General features: G+C 18.0%; 5 protein-coding genes across 5 annotated transcripts; 2 read left to right on the top strand and 3 right to left on the bottom strand.

Moving 5' to 3' along the window:
• Nucleotides 1-310: 310 nt before the first annotated feature.
• Nucleotides 311-760, bottom strand: PGSY75_1366500 (nucleoside diphosphate kinase; the record flags this gene model as incomplete). Its single annotated transcript, XM_018787683.1, has 1 exon — nucleotides 311-760. The coding sequence occupies one exon, from the start codon at nucleotides 758-760 to the stop codon at nucleotides 311-313; it is 450 nt and encodes a 149-aa protein (XP_018640425.1).
• A 2,452-nt stretch (nucleotides 761-3,212) lies between these two features.
• On the top strand, nucleotides 3,213-7,010 carry PGSY75_1366400 (rhoptry protein; the record flags this gene model as incomplete). The annotated part of the gene is made up of 1 exon (XM_018787682.1): nucleotides 3,213-7,010. One exon carries the CDS (start codon nucleotides 3,213-3,215, stop codon nucleotides 7,008-7,010), a length of 3,798 nt encoding a protein of 1,265 aa, XP_018640424.1.
• A 2,396-nt stretch (nucleotides 7,011-9,406) lies between these two features.
• On the top strand, nucleotides 9,407-22,935 carry PGSY75_1366300 (hypothetical protein; the record flags this gene model as incomplete). The annotated part of the gene is made up of 4 exons (XM_018787681.1): nucleotides 9,407-10,260; nucleotides 10,370-11,453; nucleotides 12,775-12,842; nucleotides 12,951-22,935. The coding sequence occupies 4 exons, from the start codon at nucleotides 9,407-9,409 to the stop codon at nucleotides 22,933-22,935; spliced, it is 11,991 nt and encodes a 3,996-aa protein (XP_018640423.1).
• A 326-nt stretch (nucleotides 22,936-23,261) lies between these two features.
• PGSY75_1366200 (hypothetical protein) lies at nucleotides 23,262-23,714 on the bottom strand (the record flags this gene model as incomplete). Its single annotated transcript, XM_018787680.1, has 1 exon — nucleotides 23,262-23,714. One exon carries the CDS (start codon nucleotides 23,712-23,714, stop codon nucleotides 23,262-23,264), a length of 453 nt encoding a protein of 150 aa, XP_018640422.1.
• Nucleotides 23,715-24,571: 857 nt separating this feature from the next.
• Nucleotides 24,572-25,082, bottom strand: PGSY75_1366100 (hypothetical protein; the record flags this gene model as incomplete). The annotated part of the gene is made up of 2 exons (XM_018787679.1): nucleotides 24,572-24,847; nucleotides 24,975-25,082. 2 exons carry the CDS (start codon nucleotides 25,080-25,082, stop codon nucleotides 24,572-24,574), a joined length of 384 nt encoding a protein of 127 aa, XP_018640421.1.
• Nucleotides 25,083-26,240: the final 1,158 nt, after the last annotated feature.

Genomic DNA, 26,240 nt, shown 5'->3' with positions numbered 1-26,240 from the left:
CATAATAATTTGTATAAGTAGACTTATGTAATTAGTACTTAATAAATAAATAAGTAAAAAAAAAAAAAAATAATAATAAAAAATAAACAAATAAATATGTACATATGTACATATGTGTATATATTTATATATATGTACAATTGTGTGAAATTCCTTAAGGAATTTATAATAATATATTTTATTTTCTATCTCAAAATGTAAAATAAAGAGAAAATAAAAAAAGTACTTATAATGTGAAATATATATATATATATATTATATTATATAAATGCATGTGGAATTTCATTTATACTTATATTATTAGACCCATTTATGAACAGATCCATTCTTTCATATGATGTTTCCATTGTGTTAATTCTTCTGCCTTAAACCATATATTAATTTCTTTATTAGCTGAAGCTACTGAATCACTTCCATGTATGACATTTTTACTGACTTCTAAACAAAAGTCTCCTCTTATTGTACCTGTGTTACTAGTTAAAGGATTGGTTTCTCCAATTAATTTTCTTCCTTGTTTGACCATATCGACACCTTCCCATACCATAGCAACTACAGGTCCTTTACTTATATATGCTACTAAATTTTTAAAAAAGGGTTGGTCAGATAATTCTTTGTAATGTTCTTTCAATATTTCTTCAGTTGGATTAAGCATTTTTATTGCTATGAGCTTATATCCCTTTTTTTCAAAGCGTTTGATAATTGTTCCTACCAAGCCTCTCTGGACTCCATCTGGCTTAATCATAATAAAGCTCTTTTCCATTTTGAAAAAATAAAAATATAAATAAAAATATAAATATAAATATAAATATATATTTATAAATATATAATATTATGGATCAAAAAAAATTATGTGTTGAACAATCTTTTTATATTTTTTCTTTTATATTTTTTATTATTATTTTGATTTTTATGAATAATAAAAAAGAAAAAATTTATATTATACACATATATAATATATATATATATATATATATATATTAATGTAACAAAATTAGTGAAAAGTGATATATTTTGTAATATATAAGGTGTTATATAAAATTTAATTAAAAATACTCAAAAGGCATATTAATACAAGGATTTTAATTTATTTTTTTTATTTTATATTTTTTATTTTTATTCAAGGTCTCAAATGTGAACATATAAATTATATATTATATTAAGATTGTACATATATATAATATGTATATAAAAATATATATATATATATTATATTTTTTGGTGCCTTTATATTAAATGAAAAAAAAATATTCTTATGAGAAGGTTCTTTTATATATGTTCCTTTTTTATATACCTTTTTTTATTTTATTAATAATACTATAAGAACTTAATATAATATTATATTGAAGTAATATAAGCTACAGAGTAAAACTAACAAGAAACACATACCTAATAATACATACGTAATATATAAATATATATAAATATATATATATATATATAATATGCATTAATTTTTTTTTTTTTTTTTTAATGTGTGTATAATAATACCTACATTTTTTATATAAATATTTCCTGTTATATTTATATATTTTATAAAAGAACACTTCTTTTTTTTTTAAATATTGACAATGACCTTTATATTATGTAAATATATATTTATTTATTTTATATTGGGTTTGATATTAGATATATAGAGGATGAGTTATTTTTATTAATGAACACAACACTGATAAAAAAAAATATAAAAAAAATAACCTAACACACTGTTTATACATATATACATATATTTATATATTTTTTTTTCAATTTTATTTTTGATAACCAGAAGATTAATTAAACAAATAAAAAAATTGCGTAAAATATCATAAGAACTTTTTTTAAGATTTTTGTAAAATCCTAACTATAAATAGTTACACATATATATATTATATATACATAATTTACATATATATATATATATATATATATATAATAAAAAAAAAAAAAGAAATATAAAATAAGAACAAATGAAAAAAGGAAGTTAAAGTTAAGGTAACTTTTATAAAATATTTTCATTGGCATTAAAAAAAAATAATAATAAAATAAAAAATACATATATATTATAAATATTATAGTATTTAAAATTGATACAATTAAATATATATATGATATATAACATACTATATTAATATTTATATAATAATATTTATATATTAATATTTATGTATATATATATATAATAGGATAATTTGTATGACGCCCCATATATTTTATATCAGTGCAAATTTTATATAAATAGCCTTAATATTTCATGCTCTAAAAATAAAATTTTTTTTATTTATAATATTTTTGTTGTTTCTTCTAAATTATTTGTAATTTATAATAATTGTAGTTAAAAAAAAAAATAACATATATATATATATATATATATATATATATCATATTATATTTATATATCTTTGTTTGTATACATTTTTGTTAATATATCTATTAATAAAAAGATCACATAATAACAATAATATATATAATATTATATATATATATATATATTATATTTATCTAATATGCATTAAATCTTTTAACCTTTCTTAATTATTTATTTAAAAAAAAAAAAAAAAAAACCAAATATTTTTGTAATATAGATTTAACAATTATATGCATAATATATATTTATTTATATATTATAATTATAAAAATTTTGTAATTTTATTCCTAATATTTGTTCCAAATGTAATTATTTATTATATATATAATATATATATATATAATATATAATGTATAAATATATTTATGGAACCCCTAAGCCCTGCACTTCTTCTTTTATATTATAATAGTTGATGTTTTTGAATTTTATTATGATTCTTTCTATAATTATAATTATTTTTATTATATATAATATATTTGTAGTTATAAGATAAATTATATATATATATATATTATATTATATATAAATATGTATATTAATAAATATATGTTTAATTGTAAAAGAACCAACAAAATAATAACATTATAATATAATATATAATACATAGAAATAAGTGAATGTAAATGTGAATGTGAATTTTTTTTTTTTTTTTTTTTTTATATATAAGTGTAGGTGTGTTTTCTTTAATTAGGAATGATTATCGACATATAAATAATAAAAATTAAAAAAAAAAAGTATTCCTCAAATAATATTTTGAATATATTGTACATATTAAATATATAAAATATATATTACAATATATATATATATATATATATATTTATTTATATATTTCTGTTTTAAGGGCAAAAAAAAACAAAAGAAAAAAATGTACGATATATCTAGTGAACAAATTAATATACAAAATAAGTTTTTAAAAAATTTAGATTTATATTGTATATTAAAATTTATTATAACAAACAATATAGAAATACACAATGAAGAGAGTTACAATATTTTAATAAATATAATCAAATCAAATAAAATAATAACTCTAGAGGAATCTAAAAGGATCTTTTCAAATAACAGGAAATTATTCAAGAAGCATATCTATAAAAAAAATAAAAGTAGGTTATATCAAATAAAAACCAATAATCATATTGATAAAAATAATATTGATAAAAATAATATTGATAATAATAATATTGATAATAATAATAATATTGATAAAAATAATATTGATAATAATATTCTTAATAGTTGTGGTTCTAGTGAGATACACACAAAGTGTGCGAATTTTTCTAAGGGTAATAAAAAAATTGATGTTAATAAAAATTTAAATCACAAAGATATATATACAAATGATTCCCTTTTTTCTAAAGATCTAAACAATAAAATATTATTTGAATTTTTTCAATTTCCAAAAAATATTTATGTGTCAGAATATATTAATCATTTATGTAGAGAAAAATTAATACACGAACCCTTAAATATAAATTTGAGCCTTATAAAATTTGATAAAAAGAAAAAGAAAAACAAAAAAAGAAAAACATTTAAAAGGAATAATATAGGAGAGTTGCAAAAAGGCACGAATAAATATAACAGTGATTCAGGTATAGCCTCCAAGGCAAACATAAATGGAAATATAAATGGAAATATAAATAAAAATATAAATGAAAATATAAATATAAATAAAAATATAAATAAAAATAAAAATATAAACCTTAAGAGAAATATAAGCACAAGCCAAAATGAAAATACAAACACAAATACTAATACAAACACTAATACTAATACAAACACTAATATTAATACAAACACTAATATTAATACAAACACTAATATTAATACAAACACCAATATAATCGCAGAAACGTTCGATAGAGAAGAACACAAAAAGTTTTATAAAATTTCCTCAAAATGTTTTTCAAGAGTATTAAATGAAGAGGATGATCCATTTCCATATATATATTACATTAAAGGTGTTTCAAATGATAATAAAAATGTTCATATAAATTATAATATAAATAATAAAATAAATAACAATATATTTAAAAATAAAAGTAGTAGTTTAGATAAGAATGTGAAGACCAGTTTATTCAATTCCATAGAAAAAAATAAAAATGATATATATGCACAAAATAATAGTAACTCAGATGAAGATTCGATATATAGCTATTTTAGTGACAACACAAATATAGATGATAATAATAAAATTGATGATGATATTGAATATAGGTTTGATAATATAACTAAGGATTATAATAATAACAATAATAATAATAATAACAATAATAACAATAATAACAATAATAACAATTATTACAATAATTATAATAATAATTATTATTATAATAGTAGTAATAGTAGTAATAACAAAATGAATGATTTTAAAAATATTAATAATTATTATACAAATAATAATATTAATAATACAAATAATATCAATTATAACAATAATGATAATACAATATTTAAACATAAAAACTCATTATCTTGTTTAAAATTATCAATGTATAATTATAAAATATTTAAAAATGATATAACACTTAATAGTACTCATAATATTTTTAGTTATGCTCTAACCTTTAAACATTTTTATGATATACATAATGTCTTAAATAGAGATCCTAATGGATTAAGAAAAATAAAAATAATATTAAAAAAAGATATTGGCACTATTAGCATATCCCCTTTTTATATTAATTTTGATTCTATACGTATTTTTGATAATGTTTGTAAAACATTTAATATTATGGATTATAATTATAAAAAACAAGATATCTATAATTTTATGAATCTCTGTTCAACAAACAGGGAATCATTATATATGCTCAAAAATATTTTCTTAAAAGACTTATATAAACAACAAAAGATTTATCAAAATGATAATAATAACAAAAAAACAACCTATAGAAAAAGAAATGCTTTAAGAAAAAAAAAAAAAAAAAAAGAAAATATTCTAGAAATTTTGGATGAAGAAAAAAGAATTAATGTTCTATATTTTATTAATCGTTTTTTATATTCAAATAAAACGCCATTATCATATTTATTTAGAAATTATACAACCAATATGGTTAATGAAAAAATAATTATAAACAAAAATAATGAAGAATCTCATAAAATTTTACATTCAAATCAAGTCGATAAAGTGGACAAAGTAGATGAATTCGTTTTATATTCAGACGAACTAAGTATTGATTATTTTCTTTTCCTTATGATTTTTGAAAAGAAAATTGAATTAAGTTTTTCAAATTATTTAATAAAAAAGATAAACGCATGTAAAAAGTTTAAATGTGATGATAATACAGATAACTTCAAGCAGGTATCAGAAGATGTATTTGTTGATGTATATGATAATATGTCTGAAAAGATACCTGGTGATATGTCTGAAAAAACATCTGGTGATATGTCTGAAAAAACACCTTGTGATGTGTCTGCTACAAGATCGGCTGATTTGGAGGAAGAATCTACTAAAGATGATACAATGTTGAACGAGAAACAAATAGAAGACAGGAGTGATAGTAATAATAGAGACAACGAACAGATAGATGAAAATAAAAGTGACATTATAAAGAATGAAGAATATAATGTTTCTAATGTATATATGGATAAAAATTCTATAGATATAAATAATAAAAAAAATACAAATATTTGTATCAATACAAGTACCATACAAAATAATAATATAACTTACAATAATGATGATGATTCAAATAATTTGGAAAATAAAAAATCAAGAAACGAAGAAAATAAATGCATGGATATATACGACAACAAAAACAAATTGGATAATAAACAAAATTCTTGTGATGTAAGTCCATCAAAAAAAAAAATATCGAACATCAAATATAATCATATAACAGAAATAAATTGTAATAATAAGGAAAATAATACTATAATCAGTAAACAAACATATCTAATACAAAATGTGAATATTGATAATGATAAAAATAATGGCCCAAATAATAATAGTAATAATAATAATGATAGAGATATTACACATAATAGAGATATTAAACCTAATAATATTGAAGTAGAAAGCTCCGATTCTTTATGCACCTCAAGTTCAGAAGATGATTACAATCAAAGAAGTGATAAAATAAAAAAAAAATCAGATATAGAAAATGAAATTATTTTATTAAAAAATATTAGACCTTTTCCAACTATTTATTGGTTAATAAATAAAAATATATGTGGATATATATCTCATTTGGAAAAAATAAATATTATAAAAAATATTGAAGATTTTATAAATCATCCAGGAGAAGAATTTAAATTATTAAGATATTATTTAATATATGATCATTTAAAATATATAGTTATTCGTTTAAGACATATACATAAAAAAATACTTATCTTTTTTTATAACTATTTTTTAAACAGTGAATATTTCATATCTCAACATAAACATAATAATCACATATCAAATAGTGATCAATATAAAAATAATCCATTCACACAAATATTTGAAATCACTCCTATCATACAATTATATTTTAAAAAATATCCTACAGATTCTAATACTATATGTGAAATATTAAGAAAAATTAATACACTTAGAATTAAAGGTATAGGAGGTATCTCAAACTTTCTAACCTTGAAATGTATACATTTATATTTTGCATCTCATTTATCTTACCCCAATACAGTTGGTTATATAATCGAGGAATATTTTAAGTCATAAATATAAACATATATATATGTATATGTATATATATATATATATATATATATATATATATATTTTTTTTTTTTTTTTTTTTGTAATGCTTATTTTCTAGTACTTCATTATAAACAATTTGATACATTTAATATTTGTGTAATACAATATAATAAAAGATAAAAAAAAAAAAATGAAAAGTTGTAAAATATGTACAATTAAGTGCATTTGATAAAATTTATGTATTACATTCCTTTTTCTTATTATAAGAAAACCTTTATTTTTTTATTTATATTGAAACAAATAAATAAATAAATATATACATATATATATATATATATATATGTTGTACATATTGTACATATTTAATAACTTATTCTTTCAATAATTTTTTTTTTTTTTTTTTATTAAAACAGAAAAACTATTTAAAGACATAAAAAATATATATATATATATCATCATTTGGTTTAAAAAAAATATTATACTTTGATTGTCCTTTTTTTTTTTTTTTTTTTTTTTAAGTTTTATTTTTTTTATTTTTAAATTTCCAACAATCCATATTATAATGTCCCCGATGTTATGTAATATATATATATATATATATATATATATATATATATATATATACATGTATTTAAAAAAAACAACATAATTTTATAAAGAATTAAAAAAAAAAAATTAACACAATAATAAAAATATGTTATATTTTTTTATATATTATATTTTTTTTTTTTTTTTTTTCCTTTTACATTTTTGTTTGGAATATATAATATAAATGAATAAATAAAAAATATATACATTTTATTTTATTTTTTTTTATTTTCTTATATACTTGGTACCATATTTAAATTCCTTTAAAAATAAAATAAATCATACATTTATTTTCCTCGTGGATATATATATATATATATATATATATATATATATATATATCAAATATTTTGTTACTTATTTTATATATATTAAAAAATAATAATACCTTTTTATATATAGAAATTATTTATTTAATCATATACTTGTAAACATTTATTTTATTATAATATAATAAAAATAAATATTTGAATTTTTTCTTTCATATTTTTCATATTATTTAATTCCTATATAAAAATATATTTTTACTTTTTATTCATGTTATTTATATATTTATATATTTTATATATATTTGTAATTTCTATAATAAAATATATAATTATATATAAATATTATATATTTATGTATATATTTTTATAACTCTATATCTTTAATTATATATTTAAATTACATTATTTTATATTATATAAGGATTTTTTATTATATTTTAATTTTTTGTATGATATTGATCATTTGATGTTTCTACTTTATTTTATTATATAATATATATATTATATATATATAATATATATATGTATGTATCTCTATATAAATAAAATTCTTCATATATATATAAAATATATATATATAATATATACTAGTTCCTCTTTCTTTTTTTTTTCTTCTTTTTTTCTTCCTTTTTTTTTTTTTATATAATTAAAATTATAAAATATATTTATATATAAGATGTAGTATAATTATATTTACGTAAATGAAAATGTCACTATTTATATATTTAGTGATTAAGAATATTATATATATATAAATTTTTATATATATAATTTATTTTTTAAATAATTTTTATATTATATATTATAAAATGAAAAAAAAAAAAAAATAAATAAATATATATATATATATATATATATATATATATATATATATAATTCTTATAACATTTATATTTTATTTATTTATAATTTTTTTTTATTTCCTTTAATTATATATATATATACATATATTTTTAATTCTTTTTAATCATTTTATCTATATACTTCTGTTCAATAAAAATGATGTAATTATATATATATATATATATTTTTTTTTTCATTTCATATATTTGATATATATAACACTATCTTGTGATGTAAACATAAATGACAAATGAATAAATAAAAAAATAAAAAAAAAAAAATTAAAAACAAAATAAAAATAAAAACAAAATAAAAACAAAAACAAAAAATATGTAATAAAAACATACATGATGAAAAAATAGTTTATATCCTTGTGTGTTTTATTATATGTATTTCTACATATTAATAAATAAATAGGGGAAATAAAATATAAATATATATATATATATGTTTCATATGTGTGACAAAAAAAAACAAAAATAAGAAAGGATATAATATTCATACTAGTGATAAAATAAGGACTAATTTTGTATACTTTTAATATTTACTTGTCATTATATATTATTATATTTTTCTTTTCTTTTATTTTTTTTTTTTTTGTTGTTACATGATATCAAATTTTGTGTAAGCAAATAATATATATGTAAATAATATATATATATATTTATTTATTTTTATTATTTATTCATTTATATATTTTATTGATTGCTGTTTAAAATGTATTTTAATAAAGATAGGAAGGATAAAGATGAGAAGGTACCAAAAAAGAGTAGCGTAATAAACAATAATATGATGGTCCAGAGAAATAAGAAGTACATGAAGAATATGAAACAATCATCTTATAATATGAAATATGTAAATAAATTTTATAAACGTAATAGTAACATATCAACATTTAATAATAATAATAATTTTACGTTTATGAATTTTAATAATTTAAAAGTTGAAAATAAAAATAACCAACATGGCTATTTCAATAGAAATATTAATTTTAATAATAACAATAAAGATAATATACGTTCAAGCATTTATAACAATAAACAAAGTTATTTTGATCAGGATAATATAAATTATAATACATTAATAAATTCACAGACATGTGTATGTTCTATACATATAGACAAAACAGATGATGATATTAATAAACAACAAAATATAATTAATGATTTAGTTTTATATAATAATTTAAATCATGATTCACAACTTAATTATCCTACATTTATTGAAGAAATTAATTTTACAGATAATATTGTTTTATTGACAGGTATATTAATTCTACCACATAATGATAAAATATTTAATAATCTTGAGTTTGAAGGAAAAACAAATCCTCTACCTTCAGAATGTAATTTGAGTATATATGTTAATGTAGTCAATCAGTATGATTATCATTATTTTAAACAGTTATATCAATTATCTTATAATTTTAAAAACAGACTTTTTTTTGCTTCCACAAATAATGATACAATAGATTCTTCTCTATTAATTGATAAAATTATAATTAAAGGAAATTTTAAAAACTTATCGGTTATAGTATTGGGGCAAATTGAAAATGTTGCAGAAGCGCTTAGGTAAGTCAATTATTAAATAAATTCATACACATATATATATATATATATATATATTTATTTTTATTTTTCATTTATATTATATTTATCATTTATTCTTTTAATTTTATAGATATTTCAAAGAAAATCTTTACGACAACAACATTAGAAGTAGTACTAATGAAGCAACCTTGGATGTAGAAAATGTTGATTTTGAAAAGGACGAAATTTATGCCCCACATAAAAATGTGGACATAAAAACTTATAATTTGAACAGTTTAATAAAAGAAAATTTTAATTTCAATATTCTTACATATGAAAGTAATATAGAACACAATTTTATACAAACGTGTTATAACAATACGCAATTGTACAAATTGTCAAATATGTTAGAAGAACAATTTATATCAAATAATGTTCAACATATTAGTGACCTTAAGGGGGAAAAAAATGGTGAGTTGGACAAAAATGGTGAGTTGGAAAAAAATGGTGAGTTGGAAAAAAATGGTGAGTTGGAAAAAAATGGTGAGTTGGAAAAAAATGGTGAGTTGGAAAAAAATGGTGAGTTGGAAAAAAATGGTGAGTTGGAAAAAAATGGTGAGTTGGAAAAAAATGGTGAGTTGGAACAAAATGATAAGTTGGAAAAAAATGATAAGTTGAACAAAAATGATAAGTTGGACAAAAATATTTCTGAAAATATACAAGAACAATCCGCAATAAATGAACATATATCTAGTGATAAAGAAAACTCACCAAAGGACCATAATAACAACGATTTAAAAAAAGAAAAAAAAAAAGAAAGTGTCCTTACCAATACAAGTATAGATAACAATGTCATAAATATTGATAATAATGAGAAGGAGTATGTAAGTCATAATGAAAATACTGATATAGAAAAAAATCATACAATGAAAGAACCATTTATACCACCAAGTAACAAATTAATCATACAATTATTAAACGAATTAACTACTATGTATAAAAATGAAAAAGAAATATATAAAAATAATATTCCTATATTTAAAAAAATTATAAAATTTGGTGCTATGTGGATATTCTATATATATAAAAGTATACAAAATGAAAAGGATGGATTCTTTTTAAACTATTATAAGTATATGCAAATTAAATTACATGATATATTAGGTGCACTATTCATTTTAAGAAGATGTGCTTTATATCCAGAATTATTAAACTATATAATACATCTTAACTTTAATGATAATATTTTATATTATGATCCTACATGTCCACATGTCTTAATAAATTTAATAAATATGCTGAATATTTATGATATTTACTTTTTATCATCATGGAAAATTAAAACAGCTATATTAAAGACGATCATTGCATTTGTCTCGAATTCATATGTTATGAACCTTTTTTGTAATTACGTAAGTTAAAAAAAAATAATAATAAATAAATAAATGAACAAAAAGAAAAAATATATATATGTATATATATATTATAAAGACATTATATATATGTGTAATATTATATATATATATATATATATATATATATATATATATATATATATATATTTGTATATTTATATATTTGTATATTTATATATTTGTTTAAAAAAAAATAATAATAAATAAATAAATGAACAAAAAGAAAAAATATATATATGTATATATATATTATAAAGACATTATATATATGTGTAATATTATATATATATATATATATATATATTTGTATATTTATATATTTGTATATTTATATATTTGTATATTTATATATTTATATATGTGTGAAATTCATTATATCATTCCACTTCAATGATATAGATAAACCTAATTCATTTTTATTTGCTCTTATATTTTTTTTGTGTTTTTTATTTTTTTTTTGTGCATTTTTATTTGTAATCAAAATATTATACATGTTAAATTTTTTTTTTTTTTTAAATATCCTTTACCACCTCAATATAAATTAATTAAAAATATATATAATATGTTATTCTTTTTTCGACTATTATATTTATTTTAATATATGATGTAGAAAAGAAAAAGAAAAAAAAAAAAAAATGAAAAACATTATTTTATTTTTTTTTTTTTTTTTTCTTCCCTTTGGTGGTTGAAACATGTTATAAAACGGATATTTTTAATATTTTTTAAAACTTAATTATAAAAGATTTATATGTATCAGATGTTTTAATTTTTTGTTTGTTTTTTTATCTTAATTTTTATGTTTGTATAAAATATATATATTTAAAATGCTCAAAAAAAAAAGAATAAAGAAAAAAGGAAAAAAAATACCGCAGAATTAATAAATAGCTAAATGTATATTTATATATGTAGAATATATTTATTATATTATATTAATCTATACTACGTTATATTATATTGTATTATATTATATTACATAATTTTATTCATTTTTTGTTTTTTAAAAAATAAGTATATTAAAGAAAAAAAAAATAATGTCTTATATGAAGAAAATATATATATATATACATTTCACATTTATGTTTATTCATATATATATATAAACCTTTCAACACATAAACATTCTTGTATTTTATATTCTTAGGTGGATGAAAATAATGACACGCTATATGAAAGGTTATTAGAGTTGTCATCACATAGGAAACTGAAAAGGTAATGTTAAAATGAGAATGATACAAAATATATATATATATATATATATATATATATATATATATATATACATACATATATATTTCATTTTGATGTTCCTTTTTATAGATATAATATTAAAAGGTTGCTGGGTATAATTTTAAGCAAAGTTAAACTCTTTGAAGAAATTAGTAAATGGGAAGAGAGCATCATGAATATTATTACGAATAGAAAAATGTATGAACCTAATTTGTTTAATAAGGAATTATGTTGTAAACTTATATATGAATTAAAAAATGTCCAGAAAGAATTATTTCAACATACATGTTATTATAGTAAAAATAGCTGTTATGATGCTCTTTATGAAAATGAAATTTTTGTTTTTGATGAAAAAAATAATAAGAAAAATTTCTACATACATAAAATACATAATTATATTATTTCATATCTAGAATATAAACAATTTTTTAATCTTTTTTTTTATATTTTAAAAGAATATGAAATACATATTAAAAATTCCCTTTTCTTAAATTCATATGATATTTGTTTTATTACAGCTATGAATGATTTTGTGTTTTATTTCCTGAACTGTTCAGGTGGAATTAATATGTTAATGAAATATAACATAGCATTATATGAAGTATTGTATAAGAACATATGTTTAATAATAAATAAAAAAATGAAAGAAATAAATATGAGTATAAATGAGAAAAAAGAAAATGAAATGGATGAAGCAAACAATAATGAAGAAAATTATTCTGACCAAAATAATATGCCAAATGAAAATATGAATATAATAAAAGAAAACCATAATAATGATGATGATGCTGATATGAATGATGAGCTTGATGATAATCTTAATAATAATATGTATTTCCAAAGTACTAATAATATAAATAACCCAATGGATAATAATATTGATGATATTATATATGACAATAATTATAATACAAGGAATGAAGATAATGAATTGACATGTGTATATGACGATCCTTATAGCGAAAATTATATTCCCAATAATGAAAATAAAAGTGATATTAATATTAATAATAATAATGATGATGATGATTGTGGTGGTGGTGTTAATAATAATAATAATAACTGTTATTTTTATAGTGGAAAGGAACCAAAAGAAACTAATTATGTATCAAACAATGAAGAAAATAAAATTAAAGAAAATAAATCATATTTTTTAAATTCCAATGATACTAGAGATGATAATAATATGAAAGGAGAAAAAGATGCAGTATATAATGTAGATGATATCAATATGGAATTCATATATAATGAGAAGAATTTTTTTTATGATAATATAAAAAGTGTATATACATATAATGATATATTAAGAAATAAAGATATATCTGATGAATTATATTTAAATGGATATAATTATAAAGATATGAAGAATATACGTAATTATTGTTCTTATATTCTTTGTTCATTAAAAATATTTTGTAATACAAATATTTTAATATATAACTTTTTTAATAGTGGAAAAGAAATATCTTTAACATATATTAAATTTTTTAATGTTTTATGTAATTATCCTTTGTCCAAATTAGCTATATTTAATAATAACAACTTTTATAATTTCTTTCATCATATTATATATTTATTTTATTACTTCATATATTTAGAAAAAATATATGAACATAACTGGAAAAAAAGAAATAAGAACAAGAAAAAAAATAATGAAACGAAAGAAAATCAAAGAGATGAAACACACCAAGAATTAGATCCTAATGATGATGATAATAATATAAATCATTTTGCTAATAATATTAATATACTTAACACTTCAAATAATTCTGAACAAAATAATATACAAAATAATAATAACAGCAATGAATTTATTTTGGTATCTATTAGATATTTATTAAATATTATTTATAATTTAATATTTTATGATGACAGTGGTTATTTTATATTTCATTTTGGTTATTCTATATTTGTGTGTCTAGAAGAAATTCAACATATTACCGGAGAAATAAAAAAAGAAAAAGATTATTCTTATGGTACCTTAAATAATAAAGAACCTAAGAAAATATTTTTAAAACATTACATTAGTCATGATAAAATGTTTTATAAAACATATTTTGATTTGTATTACAATTTAAGAGGTTTGTATCTTGATTTATATAAATATGAAAAGAAGAAATTTAATGAGATGGATAAAAATAAAAAGAAAGAAGCTTACAAGCATAGTATATTTAATATATTAAATAAATATAATAAAAGTATTAATAAAAGAAATAATAATTCTATAAATGAAAATAATATAAACCATGTTGGAGATAAAAATCATGATTTTGTTGAAAAAATAAAACAAGACTTATTTGATAATGAAGATATGATTCTCAATTTATTTCCTTTAAAATCAAAATATAATCCAAATATTAAAAAAATAATTGAATGTTGTAAAATAGATAAAGATAAATATTCTTTAAAAAAATCTAAAGAATTAAATAACTCTATTAATAAATTAAACAATGATATATATATAAACAACTCAACAAGAAATTGTATAATCTTAGGAAATACCAATTATGAATTTGTAGAATTATTAGAAGAATTGGATGATACATCAACAGATAATAATATAAATAAAAAATTGGACACATATCCTTTCTTACCTTTACACTTATTATATTATTATATGAATTTATGTTCTAATGTAAATTATTTCGATAACTTATATGACCCTTACAATGAATCACAAACATATGAAGTTGGCATGTCAAATGAATCAAATATGGAATATGACGATGATAATAGTAATGAGGATGATACGTATGATGATCATGATAATGATAATAATAATATATATCAGGATCAAAACAAATATAACAACCAAAATTATGACAATTATGATGAGGATGGTGAAAATCAAAACATCCATCAGCATAATGAAGAAAATAGTTATAATAAAAATGTTTCAAAAAAAAGGAAATTATGTGATTATCAAAACAAAGAACCTTTTATTATTAACAATGATGGATTTTTCTATAAAGGTTGTGAATATCATAATTATATTTGTATAAAAAATAATAAATTAGATGAAGTGAACAAGCCAATTAAAGAATATTCAAATTTATACACATTTTTAGAAAAAGAAAAAAAAAAAAAAAAAAAAAATTTATTAACAAGTCAGGTAAATTATAATAATATATATTATACAAATATAGATCCAAATGAAAGATATACAGATAATATGTTTTTAAATTCAAATTATATAAATAAGTATGATATAGAGAATGGTGTAAAAAATATAGGATCAGCATTATATAATGAAAACAATTTAGATTTTTTAATTAAGTTGATATCAAAAAGTATAATATTTTTAAATATGAATATATTTAAATTAGCAACAATGAATTTTAATAAATTCAGTGGAAGGAATTTATACAAAATATTAAAGTGTCGATTAAAAACTTTGTTTTTTGTTAAGAGTATATTAAATGTACTCTTTAATTTTTTTTATAATTTAACACATGATAATAATGAATTCATAACATTAAAAACTTATAGAAACAATGAATTATTTTATTCATTATTATATTTATTAAATAAATTATTAAGTTTTAGTGATTGGTTAGGTTCAAATAATATAACTGAATATAATCATCATTCATCTATATATATATTAAGATATAATATAATATATATATTAAGGATATTTTATATATGGTTTAACAAAACATCTGATAATCAATCCTTTTTATTTCGTTCGGTTTTAAAATATACTAGACTAATTCCTTCTTATAGTATATCAGGAATGTTACTACTACTAACTTTTTTGGATTTTAAATATATATTTCCTTCATATGTATATTCTTTTTATATTTCTAAGGATTTAAAAAATATTTGTTTTGAAGGAACCAAAAGTGCAATCAATGTAAACGAGGAACAAGACGAGGAGGAAGAAAATGAAGGGGAGCAAAATAGAGAGGATGAATTTATTTTAGAAGATTCAGAATTAGATGATCTGGATTATATTGACGAAGATGAAGATGATAATAATGAAGAAAATGATGAAGACAATGATGAAGACAATGATGAAGACAATCAAGGTGATCATAATGACCATGATTTGGATGAGGAGGATATCAAACATCCAAAGGGTAAAAGAAAAGGCACAAAGAAAAAAGAATCTATCAAAAAAACAACAATTAATAAAAGAGCTGGAAGGAAAGCAAAAAACAAAGTTGAAGATGTTAAAAAGGAAGATAACGAAAAAATGAGTGATTATGATGAACAGGTTGAAGAAGAAATAATCAAAGAAGAAGTAACAAATGAGTGTGATAATAAGAAAGGCAAAAGAGGAAGACGAGCTAGTACCAAGAGTAAAAAAAGTGAAGATACTCAAAATTTAAAAGAAGAGACAATACATAATAATAATAATAATAATAATAATAAGGAAGATATACATTTAGATAATAATCTTATAGATGAAGAAAAAAATATGGATTCAAAAATAAATGATAATAATATGTGTAATACTATGTATGAAGAATCCACTATTATAGGCATGCCTAATTATAACAAATTAGATATATTTAAAAATAATTATGAAACCTTTATTTTGTATTCAAATATGTTAAATAATAATGACGGAACTGCATTTTTTAGTGATGAAGAAGAAGATATAGAACTAAATGAAGATAAAAAAAAAGAAGCAAAGAAGGAAGAAATAAACGAAGAAGATGATGAACAAAATGAATATATTAAACAAGAGAAAGAACTATATGAGGAAGAAGAAAAAGAAGATAATAAAGATGATGAAGAAAAACGGAATCATATAGACCACTCGTTAGAAAGACAATCAGAATCACATCATTTACAATCACAAGAAGAAAAAGATGATTTGTATTCTCAAAGGGGTAGTGCTTTAAATATATATGAAAATAAAGAATATAATTATTATGGTTATAATAATATATATATGGATAAAAAAAATGATTATTCGAATAACATGTTTTTAAGGAAAGAAAAGGAATTAGAAAAAATAATTTTATATTATAAATTAAATAATCCATTTTATTTAAATGAGAAAGGAAACAATCAAGGTGTATATTTATGTTGTGATATAGATATCAGAAAACAAATTATGAATGAAAATTATTGTAAGCATTTCCGTGTATTCAACTTAAATTATTCTTCAGATGATTATGAAGAGATATTTTTTGAGGATTATAAGAAAAGGGGTTTTTATATGAGAAAGAATTATATATCATTAATAGGAAATCTGAGTATGAATTTTAAAAATATAAAGGATCGATTAGATGTATTAACAAATGAGAAAGAGAAAGGTATTAGTAGTAATATTAATATTAATAATAATAATAATAGTAATAGTAATAGTAATAATAACATGATGAATTCTTTGGAAGATAATATATTAAAAAAAAATTTTATAGGAAATAATTTCAAGGGTATGTCCTTTTTAACCTCTAAAAGAATATTAAATAATAAGAATAATAATAATATTAGTAGTAAAAATAGTATGAACATATCTAATGATCGTTTAAATAATAATAGTTATAGAGAAAATAAAAACATGTTACGAGATAATTTAAAACATGACGAATCAACATTATTTAATATTGATGAGAGAAAAGGAGAGAAGTTATTAAATACAAATGATAATAATAAGAATAATATATGTAAGAAAAAAATAAAAAGAATAGAATATATTACAAGACCATGTCCATATTCGATAAAAAATTTTCTTCAAGTAAATGATATTAATTATGATGAAAATAATAATAGTAATATTTTTAATTGTTATTATAACGAAACTAAAGAAGATGATCATGAAGATGTTATACTTAATAAATTAAGAAGAGAAGAATATTTATATGACCAACATATTAGTTTGAATTATTTAAATGAAGAAGAAAGAACAAAAATATGTTTAATTCGAAAAGAATTAAAAAATAAGGAATATACAAATTTTGAAGATTTTTGTGATTATTTAAATTATATAATACGTATTAGTAAAAGTAATAATATTATAGCTAGATGTTTAAGTGTTCAATGTTGTGTTGTATTTATAAATCATAGAATACCTATATTTACCATATTATATGATCATATATATAAAATCATATCAAAATTAAAAGAATTTAATTCTTTAAGTGGAAATAATAAAAAGGATTATAGATCTAGTAGTATAGTTATGAATAAAATTAATTATTTCTCTTTCTTCTCATATAATAATACACAATTAAATAATATATATTATACATATAATGAAGAAATATATTTACTGAAAGAATTATCTAATATGTTTTCATTTCTATTAGATATAATAAAAATATGTTTCTTCAATAATTATAAAAATAATTATAATAAATTAATAAAACTGTTATATCTCCCATCTGAAAAATTATTAATTATATTATATAATTTTATTAATAAATTGAAGAAAATATTTCCTCAAGAGTTAATACGTTTTATAATAAAAATATCGAGTACTATATTTCATGGATATACATATGTTCTGTTTTTATTTTTTCATAAACATTCAATATTTTATAATAACACAAGTGAAAACATGCAAATTAATAAAATGAATATAAATTTAGAGGTTACAAATAATAAAATAAATATTAATAATAATAATAATAATAATAATAATAATAATGATGATGATGATAATTTAATTTGTGATGATCATTATTTATTTTATCATAAAGATGAATTTTTTAAAGAAAGACAATATCTTAAAAGAGTTCAAAAAACATCAACAAATGAATATGAAGAACGTGCCTGTTATAATAAATTAACATCTGTTAATTCATTACAATATAATGAAAAAGAATTATTTTCATGTCCTAATTATATGAAATATATAAAATATTTTATACAATATTATTTTGAATTAATTAATACAAAAAATGTAGTTGATCGAAATAATAAAGAAATACTTTATAAATATACAGATTATGTCGATTTAAAAACAGTGCAATATTGTTTAATAAATATATATGAAATAATAAAAAATAAAATCTTTTATTTCTTTACATTCTTTAAAGTAGAAAAAAATTTAATAAATCTATTTTTTACATATATACATAATTATAAAGACCACAGAAAAAAAATACCATGCATATTTTATAAAGCACGAGGAAAAAATATAATCATAAATACGAACAATAATAAAGAAAAAAATAATAATAAAGAAAAAAATAATAATATTGATCATAATAATAATGATGTGATATATGATCATAATAACAATGAAGAAATACATAACCATATAAAATATTATAATGATGATATAATTTTTTTTCATGTATACGATTTTTCTATACGTTTAAACAAGCACATTAATATTGCAAATTTATTAGACTTTTTTTCTTTTTACTTTGATATAATAGAAGAAACCAATTATAAAATTATTGAATTATATGAATATGCATATATAATAGATATTATATTAAATATAATTATAACAATAATAAATTATAATTACAATTCTATTTTTATTCTTTTCCAGTTAGTTCATACAGAATTTCCACCTGTTCTTTTGAAATATATAAAAAAAGAAATAAAACGGGTTCACACAAATAAAGGAATAGGAACAAAAATTAATGTTCAAAATCAAAAAGTAGAGTTTAAAGGAAGCAACTGTGATATGTCAACAAATAAAATATCTCAAATGGATTCAAGGAACACAACAAATACTACAACTGATTATAGTAATGGTCATAATAAAAAGCATGTCAAATTTTTAGAAGACTTTAAAAAAGAATTTTTAAATAATGTTTTGAATAGTTTAAATAATTTGTATGATTTTATAGTAAATAAGATGGACAGGAAATTGGCAAACAATAATGGAGTTTCTGAGGATCCATCTTTTGTTGAAAGGGATGAAAATAAAAATGAAGAACATACAAATGAAGAACATACAAATGAAGGAAATACAAATGAAGGAAATACAAATGAAGGAAATACAAATGAAGGAAATACAAATGAAGAACATACAAATGAAAAAGATACAAATGAAGAAAATACAAATGAAGGAAATACAAATGAAGAACATACAAATATAAAAGATATATATGAAAAAGTTATAAATGAAGACAATTTAAATAATGATAATCATGATAATAATAATAATTACTATGACGACTTTCATATTAACATGAACTGTTCATTAGATATATTATCAAAATATATTTTAAATATGATAAAAAAATTAACATTAATCAAAGATGCCGCCGTTCTGCATCTAGACATCTGTTTCGTTCCATACATTAGTTTTAAAGATTTCCTTATGTTCGCTTCATATAATTTAAATGAATTAAATAATTTGTATTCTAGAGAAAGGATGAAAAAACATGCAGAAATACATAACAACGAAATGATTCATTTGTTTGATGAACAGGGACCCCCCTCCAAAAAAAAAAAAAAAATTGAAAATATTGATACAGATAATGAAATGAACAAAGATATTTTTTATGATGATGTAAACATGAATAATCTTAATAAGATAAATAATGAAGAAAATGAAAACACAACTGTTGATACTTTTATATGTAATAACGATTTTAAAAATAATGATTATAATATTTTTAATATATGTTGTAATAATAATAAAAAGGGATATTTATTTTTCTTCCATAATATGTTTAATAATTTAAATTTGATGATTAATAATAGATACTTATATAATAAAATGGTTGATGTATTTTTTTCCAAGAATATATTAAATAAAATTATGAAAGGATATGAATCACATCAACATTTAGATAATAATTATTTATTAACAATAAAAAATATTAATTCAAATAATATAATCCCATCAGTAAATAAGAAATTATATGATTATTGTTCTCATTTTTTTTCAGATATTCAATCTAAAATATATTTAAATGAAAATGACGAAGACATTAAAAGTTTCACTGTATTTAATATAGGTCAAGATAATAAAACAAAAGAAATTGATGAAAATCATATATTATATAATTATATAAAAATTTTAAAAGATATAGAAGAAAATCAAAAACTAGAAAAGAAAAAAGTAAAATTCAGTAATTTAAAAAATATAAATACAAAAGGTAAACAATATAAAAAGTCAGATAAAAATACATTTGAAGATCCATTTAGAAATAGAAAAACAGTATCATCAAGAGCACCTTCAAAACATGTTGATGATTATGAAGCATCTAATATAATGCAAAATAATACTTCCTCAGTTAATGTTGAAGAAAAAACAAATGTTCATAATAATAATAATAATAATATAAAAGTTTTAACAAATAATATTACAAATGAACAAAAGGAAGCTAATTATTTATTATTAAATAAAAATAAAAATGATAATATAAATAGCACTCATGAAGAAAATCCTAACATAACAAATTTTATGACAAACGAATTAGATAATTCAAAAATTTTAAATAATAAAACTTTATCAAACGGATTAAATAATACTTATCATAATGAAGAAATTTATAATAAAAATGAAAATAATTATGATGATAATGATGATAATTACTATAATTATCAAGATGGAGAAAATGAATATGATAATTATGATGATGTTTATAATAATAATTATAATTATTATGATGATGATGATGATAATTTTCAAGAGGGAGAAGATCAATATAATAATTATGATCAAAATAATTCAAATTATATGATGAATAAAAATGTGGAAAGTATAAATGGAAATATTTATTCATATAACTCCGAAAATAATAATATATCTGGCAAACAAATAAATAATATAAAAAACCACAACAATAATAATGATAATCATATGGATAATCATATTAATAAGGATCAAGGTTATCAAACAAATATATATGAAAACAACCAAACATATAATAATAATAATAATATAGAAACAAAAACAAACAATGAATCAAATTCACAAAATAAAAATAATCAATATGAAGATTGTACATGTTATCAATTTAATTTATTGGGATGGAAAGAATTTTCAGAAGATGGTCATAAAAATGATCTAGATGTATGCAAAATTGTTAATAAACCTTTCTTGTTAAGAGATCCACGAATAAAAATGAAATTTCTAAAAATATTAGAGAGACACAATAATATTAAAGATATCTTCAAAAAATTAGGAGTTGATATAAAATGAATTTTATACAAAAAAAAAAAAATAAAATAAAATAAAAATTAAAAGAATTTACAAACATTTTTTTAAATATCATTTAAGAATGTGATAATCTTATCTACATGATAATATATATATATATATATATATATATATATTTTATGCATGATACATAAAAAAGTTATTACAGTTAACATATATTAATATTATTCATTTTTTATACATTTAATAATTTTATTATATGTTAAATTTTATATTTTTTTTTTTTTTTTTTTATATTTTCTGAACAATTTAATAACACTTTTAATTATTCATTTATATGTTTAATTAAATATTAATTTATCATTTTATCATTTCCTCCATTTTAAATGTTTGGTGTTCATTTCGTCATTCGGTTTGAGTAGTCTCCACACTTGAGGTTTCAATAAATGTAATTTTTTCTCATGTTCATTTAACAGGTTCACATTTTTATTCTTATTCTTTCTTTCTATATATATCATTTTATTATTTACTCCTGTGTAATTACAAAGTGAATAACCTGCCTTTAAAATATATACTAATTTTGTTAGGCATATAATCGAAGGGGTAATAAAACCTAAGGATTTCATAAAGGTTTGCTCATCAAAATTTCCTTCCTTTCTTAACCTTTCCAAATAAAAATTCAAAGATTTCTCATTATTCAATGCTGTAGTATTAAATGGATATATTAATGGATAAGCTAATCTTGTCTGTAATAAATTTATCAGCATATTCACACGTGTAATTAAAAGTAGTAATCTCTTTTCTTTATTTACATTACTCATCTTGCTCAAAAAAAATTTAAATAAAAAAAATTATATATATGTTAAGCTATACATATATATGAACTGTCATAAAAAAGAAAATATATATACACCTTATAAATTTATACTTTAAAAATTCTTAATTTTCTCTCATTTTTCACTAATATAAATATATTCAAGTATATTATATATATATATATATATATATATATATATATTTATTTATTTATTTATTTTCCTACTGTTCAAAAAAATCATCTTTGAAATTTTTTATTTATTAAAAAAAAAAAAAAAAAATGTTCATAGTGAGAACCATTAATATCTATTTATATTATAAAAGGATAAATACGTAGACAATGTATTTCCACATTTTTCATTATTCTTCAATAGTTTGTGAAAATAAAAAAAAAAAAAAAAAAAACTATTTTAATTTTTGTATAAAAAAATAATATAGAGGTTTATTTTTGTACATAAATAATGCACACTATATCAGGTTTTTTAACAAAAAAAAAAAATAAATAAATATATATATATATATATATATTTTTATATATATATATATATTTTTATATTTATATAATTTTTTTATACCATTGTAAAATGAACGTATAAATTATTCAAGAGTATACTTACTCTTGTCAAAAAAATCATACGTAATATTAATTATATGTTTTTTTTTTTTTTTTAACATATATAATATATATATGTAATAAATATTTTTATGGGTGTGTTTTTTTGAGCTCACTTTTATATATCTTAAACATTGTTATAATATATGAATTTTTAAATATTCATATAAAAGGGGCCATGACATATTTTTGCCTCCTATAATATCCTTTATTATATACCTAGCATTTCTTTTTACATATATTTTACTTTCAATTTTGTATATTTCCCAATTCTCTAAGGGATCTTAAATCATCTTCAGATGTTCCACTATATAATTTATTTCCAAGATGACTTTCTTCTCTTTTTAAAATATGTAATAACGATTTAGCTGATTCCCTTATTTTTGTGTAGGCAGCTGATGTTTCTTTTATTGTTCTATCATATTCTAAACGTGTTTGTAATTTTTTTGCTATACTATGACAAACTTCTTGCAATTTATCATTTAGCATAGCAATCTCTTTCTGCATTCTTTCTTTGTCCTCTTCCTCATGTAATATGAAAAATAAAAATAAAAATAAAAATAAAATATATATATATATATATATATATATATATATTAATTCTTTTATACACTTATACATTTATATGTTACGCTTCTCCACAATTTATTACCTTTATAATTTGCTCATGAATTTCTTGTCTTTTTACTCTTAATATTTCAATACATTTTGAAAGTTCATCTTCACTTTTTATTAGTGGCATTCCTTTCTTACGTTCCATCGTATAACTTAGAAGATTATTAAAAAAGAAAATATTTATAAATATAATATATACATATATATATATATATATATATATATATATATATATATATATATATATATTTTATTAATTCATGTTTAATTAATTATTTTATTTTTTTTTCTTTATATAATGTGGAACAAAAAAAATAATTTTAATTTATTATGTAGACATAAAATGATGTTATATATATAAAACTAAAAAATTAAAAAAAAAAAAAAAAAAAAAATTAATATACATATTATATGTATAAATATAATTCAATAAATCATTTACACCCAAATTTACACTTTATAAATTCGTTTACAAAAATTAAAATATACAATTCAAAAGGAAAATATAAATATATAAATAAATAAATATATATATATATATATATATATATTTATTTATATATAATTCATGTGGAACATTTGTGGTAACCCCCAAGTATTGTATATTATATATATAAAACCATAGTCTACCTTCATTTACTTAATCATATATTTTTTTTATAAGTTGGTATAATATCTCCTTTTACGTTTCTACAAAATACTAATATAAACATGCACCATATAGAATAAAAAATGTTCGTTATTCAAAAGGTGAAACAAATAAATATTATACATATATTAAAATTATATAAATATATATGATAGTTTTTTTTTCTGAACTGTTCATAATTTTTTTTTTTTTTTTTTTTTTCTTTACGTACTAAAATTACAGCCAAAATATAAAACGAAAAAATCTTTTATGAACAACCAAAATTTTTTATGAGCATTTTTTTTATGTTTTTTTTTTTTTTTTTTACACATCATAATATTTTAAATTATTATGAATAAAAAAAGAAAATATAAATATTTGTGAAATATATATTATATATATAAATATATATAATATATAAATTAAATGTGAAAGAAATAAAAATTTCCTCTCTTTTTAAATTTATTATGTTACACTTTTTTTTTTTTTTAGACATCATATATATTTAAATGAAAAAAAAAAAAAAAAAAAAAAATAGAAAATATAATTTTATTGTGTCTATTGATAGTTTGTAAATACATAAACAAATAAATGTTAACATAAAAAAAAAGAAATAAATATATATATATATTAAAAAACATATAAATACATTTATTAACATAAAAAAAAAAAAAA

Source organism: Plasmodium gaboni, chromosome 13 (genome assembly GCF_001602025.1).
Source record: "Plasmodium gaboni strain SY75 chromosome 13, whole genome shotgun sequence".
NCBI classification, from domain to species: Eukaryota; Apicomplexa; class Aconoidasida; order Haemosporida; family Plasmodiidae; genus Plasmodium; species Plasmodium gaboni.
The sequence above is the reverse complement of the archived record's forward strand: the minus strand, read 5'-3'. Positions and strand labels throughout refer to the sequence as shown.